Here is an 8,622-nt window from a genome sequence, read left to right on the forward strand (position 1 = left end):
GGGGGGGGGGAGGGGGAGGGAATTCTGCCCTGCCTACTGCACTTCATAAAGGTGGGGCTGGGGACTAGGGAAGGCAAGGGGTCAGGATCCAGCTACTGAGATGACTCATCAAGACTCTTTGCTTTTTGTGAAAATGACACCCTAAAACCTATCTTCCTTGAGAATACCAGTACATCAAAGGGCCTCTGCTGTCGAAATGTGCCAGTAAAATGTTTGAGACCTGTTTTGTTACTGGGGCATACCTCATTTTGGCCCTACAAGCATAGGATGGAATAGTGGCCCCAGAAAGGAGCTGTTGGCTCAGGGCACTCGGAATGGCAGAACTGGGAGACCCAGAACTCTTGGGACCCAAGATTGGGAAGACCAGAGTCAGCAGTCAAGGGAACTTGAGCACGATCTCCCTCTAGTGGTAATGGTGTGGAAATGCCAAGATTCACCAAGAATAAGACGGCGGGGTTGCTTTTCCCAGTCCCTGAGGGGTACAGACCTGGGGTCAGCAAACTACTGCTCATGGGCCAAATCTGACCTGCAGCCTGTGGAAGCTAAGAATAGATCTTACATATTTTAAATCGTTGAAAAAAAGGTCAGAGGTAAAATATTGCATGATCTGTGAAAATTGTATGAAAATCACATTTCAGTGTCCACAAATAAAGTTTTATTGCAACACTGCCATACTTACTCATCTACATCTGGTCTCTGGCTGTTTTTGTGCCACAATAGCATAGTTGTGTAGTTGTGCTAGGGGCTGTAGGGCCAGCAAATCTGAAAATATTTATTGTCGGGCCCTTTATTGAAAATGTTTCTTGACCCCTGGTCTGGACTCTGAGCCAGAGGGAAGTGAAACTCTCTTGCTCAGATCCATTACTAGTCCTTAACGTCCATGGTCAGTTCCAGCTGCAAGGAGGCTGCCTCTTTGTAGCCAGGCACAGGATCCAACAGAAGCTCTGTCCATAGAGAGGGGCGGGGGGAAGGGTGACCTCAACTTTCACTTGTTTGCCCAAGAAGATGACATGTAGAAAGGCTGCATGGCACCTTCTCTCACTGACTAGAGATAATTTCTACCAAAGCCTAAGCAAACTATACCAACTTGGAAGGTTCACAGGTAACAACACATCAATGGGATAAACAACTAGGGGCTGTCTGGTGCATAGGTGACAGGTGCTGCTGTCCCTTAAAGAGCCTATTCTACCAGCCTTGAGAACTGGCTGAGGTCCCAAACCATCTGTTCCAGCCCATTTCCTCACCCATAAAGCTGATACCCAGAGAGGTAAAGTAAGGTGTTCAAGGTCACCCGACCATTCGATGGTAGAGAAGTGCCCTTTGTCTCCCGATGGGTAAGTGTTCCTTCACCCTCCTTGTGGATCCCCAAAGTAGATACTGATCAATGTCATCAATGTTATGGATTGTTGTTAGTTCTAAAATTAGAGTCCTCCCATAACTTTGGAATTGAAAGCCTTTTTAAAAAAGAGAAGAGTGATAATATACAATAGGTAATTTTTTCCAAGCAAAAACAAACCAGGCAAAAACAAACAAAGTGGGCATGTCTATGACTATGCCATTAAAAAATACTACTGGTCTATGAATCCCCAAACCATCTGCCACTAAATAAAATGTGAGGATCCATGAATACCTTCTAGTGTGGTTTGCTAATTTAATTTGTTCATTTATTGACTCAACAAATATATATTGAGGGCCTACTATGAGCCTGGCCACAGAAATGAACCAAATTGCTTGTGCACCCATGTACCAGGCAAGTTAACTGTTTTGTATTAAAGATCTTAATTTCCACATCTGCCACTCTGGAAGGTAGTTGACGTTATCCCTATGTTGCAGGACCTCAAGGCTCAGACAGGAATCATAACTTGCCCAGTGTCCCCAGCCAGGCAATAGTAGGCTGTGATATTTCTGCACCTGTGACCTCTGTGACCGGGATTTCCTTCTTATGCATAGCTGGTTCTGAGTAATAAATGAGGGAAGCCCGAGTGAGAATGCAGGCAGGGCCAACGGCCCAGAAGGCTGAAGCAGGGGGAACTCACCATTGAGCAGCCAAGTTATTTGGGGGACCGGGATCCCCTGAACTGAGCACCGCAGCACAAAGTCCTGGCCCTCAATGACGGTGCAGTCCTTCAGGACACTGGAGAATGAGGGAGCCACCTCCATCATGGCCGGCCCTGCAAGGGCAAAGAACAGACAGGCCACCTCAGACTACAGCTGGCCTGCTCTGGTGACAGACTGCAGTCATCCTGAGCCTCAAGGCAGGTGCCTCGCTACCCTGAACACCCGGAGCTTCCTCAGGAGCCTGGCTGACCTTCACCTATCTCCACACTTGGAGGCAGGCAGCACTACAGGTGTGGAGGCCTTTTTCATGGTCACAGAACAGCCCAGGTCTGGGAGTGCTCGGGACATGGGCCTGCCCCCATTCATCTGGGACTCAGGCACCTGCTAGGTTGGCCTAGAACTTCTTCCCTACTTTCCTGTGCCCTTTCTCTCCTGTAACATATTCCATGAGACCTGCACAATCTTGGGGCATCTTCATACTTGTAGAGACAACATGGCCACTGGTAAGGACATTTCAACTTTAATTACTATTTTTTCCAAGTCCAGGACTGGATCAAATGACAAAGATTCACATCTGTTGTAGTTTTCCAACCTAAGCCCATGGTTCAGAATGGCTGGCAGCCTGGGACTATGCATTATTAAGTTTCCTCATGATTCTGAGGCATATTCTAGTTGAGACCCACTGAGCTGAGCTTTCCAGAAGCCCTTTACATTGGTGAACTGGGGAGCATTTTTAGTTTGGGGATCTTAACTAAGAGCAATAGGAATAGATAATCTTTTCTATAACTGGAACTTGCTGCAGAAATGTCAAGGTGGCTGACAGCTGAGAAGAGGTAATGGATTTGGTGATTAGAAGAGGCCTCAGCAGTGGGACGGCTCAGTTGGTTAAGCGTCCATCTTTGGCTCAGGTCACGATCTCACGGCTTGAAAGCGCCGCATCAGACTGTCTACTGTCAGTGCAGAACCCACTTTGGATCCTGTCTCTCTCTCTCTCTCTCTCTCTCTCTCTCAAAAATAAACATTTTTTTTAAAAAAGCCTCACCAGTGCTTTTCAAGAGAAGCTATTCCATGCAGTGGTGAGTGGTAAGCCATACTGCAGAAGTTTAGGGGCAAAAACTGGTACTTGAGGGCTTAGTATATGTCCAGTACTTTCCCAGATGTGACTGTGACAGCGCCATGAGGTTGCTATCTCAAGCTCACTGTGCAAACCAGGTTAGTAATTTCCCATAGGCAAACCCAGCGGTGGAGGCAGGGTTTACACGCAGCTCTCCAACTCTACATCCACACTTCCACCTCCACACCAGAGCTCCCCTACAGGCAAGGAGGCCACTGGAGAGCAGCCAAGAATGAGGTGCATGTGATCAGCACTGCCGCTGAGGGAAGGGATGAACAGACTACCTGGAGAGGTGTGGGAAGGCACTTCTATCCCTCTTCCTGGCCAACATCAAATTCCCTCCCAGGGAAATCTGGAGAGCCGCTGAAAAAATATGGACTTCTGTGTCCAACCAACATGGGTAAGAATATGCCACCTTTTACAAGGTGTGTGACCTCCGACAAGTCATTTAACTTCATTATAGCTTGGTATTCTCATCTGGCAAATGGGTGTGACTACACCGATCTCACAAGACTGTTGGGATAACTGAATGGAACAACAAAGATAAAGCATTTAGCACAAAGTCCAGCACGCTGAGCAGGCCTTTATGGAGTGTGAGCTGTTATTGTCAAATGGAAGCTGTGCATCGATACTAAACTGGCAGTGAGTGTGGGGTGAAAGAGTGGGGATAAAGTAGGAGCTTCAGGGGCCATTGAGCAGAAGGAAGGTTTTCTTTCCTTTTTCAGTCTAGGGTAGGCCAGAGCATGCTTGTAGGGAGAAGTGACAGAGACCTCTAGATAAAGACAGGGAGACAGACTGAAGAAATGATGGGAGAGTAAATCATCATTAAATAAGATCTTTGTGGAGAGGAGAAGGGATGGAGAGGGAAGTCTGGGTAAGAGAGACAGACGGCTTTTCTGCAATAACAGGAAAAAAGAGAAAAAGAGGGTGTTGTAGCAGAAGGTGAAAAACTACGTGTCAGGTGACCTGCATGTCAGGGAAATCATCAGGAAAGGTTTTAGAGCAGCCAATGTCTCCAGAAGGAGGGGGAGCCAAGAAGTACTTTCATCATGGCAGCGTAAGGGCTTCTAAAATCCATTCCTCCATACAAGTAACACAAACACTGGCAAAAACAGTCAAATGCAACTCTTTCAGAATTCTGGACATTAACCAAAGGCTTACAATATCCTGAGCAGCATTCATTCAAAAACAAACAGCTGACTGTTGGTAAGAAGAGGCAACTTTGTCACAGGCTTGATTCCCAGCTCATTTGCTCCAGGTCTGGGAGCTCTGAAGGCCACATTCTCTTTCACCTCCACCTGACTGTAAGAGGAGTATTGGTGCATAGCTTCCATTTAATAATAATGCTAGTTAACACTCCAACAACATTGGTTGGCAAAATGATGGGTTTTAACTTTTGGTGGACATGATGCCATGTCTCTACCCCTTGCACAGAGCCTGGGATGATGAAGCTCAGGCTCTTGGACCTGTGAACTCTAGAGGAACTCGCACCTCCAAATAGAATGGATACTGTTTCTTATGAAAAAATTCATGGACATAGTAAAAATCCCAATTAAGAAGTAAATCAACTGTCCGCATGCAATGAGAAGTAAGACTCTAGTAAAGAGAGCAGTATAGTGGATTATCATATACCTGTTTCTTAAATTTAATAATTATCAACTCATGGCTGATCTCATATGATTTTTATCCCCACCAGTTCCCATTACATGTGGATTGTTTCTGAAGTATCAGAAATCATTCTACGAGTAAGTAACTAATTTCTATTTCTAAGATACACAGACTTAAAAAATATAACTACAAGACCACCATCATATCTTAAAAATAGCACTAATTCCTTTTTATCAAATATGTTGTGGATGCTTAAATTTTTGTGTTCTCATTTAAAAACTTTTTAAAGGTGTCTCAATTCGGATCCACAGAAAAGTCCATGGACAGCAATTGTTGATATCTCACGTATCTTTTCATCGAAGTTTCCAATAGGTTGTCCCTTCCTCCTCTTTTTTCTTGCAATTTATTTGTTGAAAAAAATAGGCAGAGGGTATTTGTCCCATCTAACCTCCAACAGCCTGAAACTTGCTGATTCTATCCTTGTGGTTTAATATGTTCCTCAATGGGCCGAGGGTCCCTAAATAGCATTCAAAATAAGGAACAAATTTTATAGAAAGAAAAATGGGTTTAAGGATATTTATCACAGTTTTGTTATGATAGTGAAAAATGGAAACAATGTAAATATTCAATGATAAGTGCAAGCCTAAATCTGATATACTGTTCTATGAACTATTATATGGCTGTTTAAGTCATGTTTTTGAGGCGTGCCTGGGTGGCTCAGTTGGTTAAGTGACTGACTCTTGGTTTCGGCTCAGGTCACAATCTCATGGCTTGTGAGTTCGAGCCCCACATTTGGGATTTTCTGTCTCCCTCTCTCTGTTCCTCCCTCTTTCTTAAAAGTTAGTAAGTAAACATTTTTTAAAAAATCATGTTTTTGAAGAATATTAAGTAATAGGGAAAAAATAGTACAGAAAGAAGCATATTTACCATGAACAAATTAGAATAGAAAGTAGTACACAAAAAGCACAATGCCTATTTTGTTTTAAAAACATCAAAATATCATGTTAGTGTTTCTGAGTCATAAGACTGTACTGTGTTTAAATCCCCCACCATGAACATGCATAACCTTTATAAACAGATATTGCAGTAAACAAAAGATGTGGGATCCCACATCATCTTCTAGGACTCTAAACGTGTATATTTAGTGAACATTTGGTTCTCTGTGGTTACAAGAGTGAGTCATGGCACTCCTTGGACAGCTGAGGGGCCCAGAAAAGGGAGCTCTGGGCAGGGCTGGGCATGGGGTGTGGGCATGCTTATTCTGAGAGGACTCTGGTGTGAACTCCTGATCAGGAGTCACAGTCCTGGGGCAATGACTTTGGCCTTGGCAAGTGGGTGGGGATGGTACTTCTGTGGAGTTATACACCCTACACAGGGGTAGTCGGGGGCGACACTCCTGTGGTGCAGGAAGCACGCCATGGACGGCCCCCCACGGAAAACCCAGGGTGACTGGAGGAGCACACTCACGTTTCACCAGGAGGGTCCAGCCACAGGATACCTGGCCTTGGACATTGGAGGCCGTGCAGCTGTAGTTCCCGCTGTCCCTGGCCCGCGCTCTCAGCAGGCAGAGGTAATGGCATCCGCCTTCTTCATAAACTTCAATGATGCCTTCTCGTCGCCTCACGGGGGCGCCTTCCAGGAACCAGGTCACTTCAGGCTTTGGGGTCCCTGAAACTACAGGGCCAGGTGAAGGGCATGAGGTTCCCAGAGAGTGTACTGTGCCTGCCGGGCATGCTCTGCTAGGCCCATGGGAGGAGCTCAGGCTGGTGTGAGCTGCCCTTACTGCTGAAGAAGCTCTGACCCTTCACCCTGCACTGTGCAGGAGCAAACATCTCAAGATGGAGGCAGGGTCCCTGGGGAAGACAGACGTAGGATGACAAGCCAGACAGACGTAGGATGTCAATCCAGGCCTCCAGATCAGCCAAAGCCAACAGAAGGGAGAAGAGAGGAATTCTGTGGCTTGCTTGTTAATGGTGATGGTGATGATGGGTTTTCCCCTCTAGAGTGGTAAGAATTAGGGCAGAGGGCCGAGGCCCTATCCAACAATGAACATTGGGCCACTGCTGGGTGTTTCTCCAGAACAAGGCACCTTACTAGACTGAGTCCTTCCTGAGGGAAGATCCCTGTAAGGTGGCCACCCAGGGGCTACCCTGGTGAGGTGGGGAGGGGCAGTGACCTTTTTCAGCTCTACTCACCCTCACATCTGAACTTGACTGTTTGCTTTTCACTGACTTCCTGGCTTTGGGGCTTGCTTTCAAATTTGGGCGATATAGAATCCCTCCGGCTCTCCATGGGGATTTTCCTGGTAGCAACCTTGCTCACAACCTCCTGGCTTCCCAGGCCAGACTGCCTGGTGGGAAGGGTGGCCGGAGAGGGCGCAGCTGGCCTCTCCCTATCTTCTCCAGAAGGAGAGAGGNCACAGTCCTGGGGCAATGACTTTGGCCTTGGCAAGTGGGTGGGGATGGTACTTCTGTGGAGTTATACACCCTACACAGGGGTAGTCGGGGGCGACACTCCTGTGGTGCAGGAAGCACGCCATGGACGGCCCCCCACGGAAAACCCAGGGTGACTGGAGGAGCACACTCACGTTTCACCAGGAGGGTCCAGCCACAGGATACCTGGCCTTGGACATTGGAGGCCGTGCAGCTGTAGTTCCCGCTGTCCCTGGCCCGCGCTCTCAGCAGGCAGAGGTAATGGCATCCGCCTTCTTCATAAACTTCAATGATGCCTTCTCGTCGCCTCACGGGGGCGCCTTCCAGGAACCAGGTCACTTCAGGCTTTGGGGTCCCTGAAACTACAGGGCCAGGTGAAGGGCATGAGGTTCCCAGAGAGTGTACTGTGCCTGCCGGGCATGCTATGCTAGGCCCATGGGAGGAGCTCAGGCTGGTGTGAGCTGCCCTTCTGCTGAAGAAGCTCTGACCCCTCACCCTGCACTGTGCAGGAGCAAACATCTCAAGATGGAGGCAGGGTCCCTGGGGAAGACAGACGTAGGATGACAAGCCAGACAGACGTAGGATGTCAATCCAGGCCTCCAGATCAGCCAAAGCCAACAGAAGGGAGAAGAGAGGAATTCTGTGGCTTGCTTGTTAATGGTGATGGTGATGATGGGTTTTCCCCTCTAGAGTGGTAAGAATTAGGGCAGAGGGCCGAGGCCCTATCCAACAATGAACATTGGGCCACTGCTGGGTGTTTCTCCAGAACAAGGCACCTTACTAGACTGAGTCCTTCCTGAGGGAAGATCCCTGTAAGGTGGCCACCCAGGGGCTACCCTGGTGAGGTGGGGAGGGGCAGTGACCTTTTTCAGCTCTACTCACCCTCACATCTGAACTTGACTGTTTGCTTTTCACTGACTTCCTGGCTTTGGGGCTTGCTTTCAAATTTGGGCGATATAGAATCCCTCCGGCTCTCCATGGGGATTTTCCTGGTAGCAACCTTGCTCACAACCTCCTGGCTTCCCAGGCCAGACTGCCTGGTGGGAAGGGTGGCCGGAGAGGGCGCAGCTGGCCTCTCCCTATCTTCTCCAGAAGGAGAGAGGGTGTCCAAGGCCAGTGTTCTTGGCTCCGGCTGGACTTTTGTGGCCTGCAGGGTGATGGTGCTGGAAGTCTTCTGCAGGACGGGGCTGCTCAGGGCTTTCCTAGGTGGGTCCCCGGATGGCTCCAGCTTGGACTCCCGCAGGGGCTGAGGCTGGCTACCTGTGGCCCAGGTCGGGGAGCCACCTCTCTGGGTGCTGGAGCAGTTCTTTCTCTCAGCTGCAGGCTCCAGGGTGTCCAGCTTCGGCCCCTGTGTCACTTCCTTCCTGATATCTGATTTGGCTGCCTTTGTTCCTCTCCCAAATTACCTGT

The 8,622-nt window shown here is 48.2% G+C and overlaps 1 protein-coding gene across 1 annotated transcript in view; it reads right to left on the minus strand.

Annotated features, from left to right (window-relative positions):
• The window catches only part of MYLK (myosin light chain kinase), a 180,160-nt gene that overhangs the window by 109,320 nt on the left and 62,218 nt on the right, over window positions 1-8,622 (minus strand). Inside the window, 3 exon segments of the mRNA XM_077767620.1 lie at window positions 2,037-2,171; window positions 7,368-7,574; window positions 8,095-8,618. Coding sequence (XP_077623746.1) covers window positions 2,037-2,171; window positions 7,368-7,574; window positions 8,095-8,618 — 866 coding nt within the window.

This window comes from Crocuta crocuta, unplaced genomic scaffold (assembly GCF_008692635.1).
Source record: "Crocuta crocuta isolate KB4526 unplaced genomic scaffold, BGI_CrCroc_1.0 scaffold45, whole genome shotgun sequence".
Taxonomy (NCBI): Eukaryota; Metazoa; Chordata; class Mammalia; order Carnivora; family Hyaenidae; genus Crocuta; species Crocuta crocuta.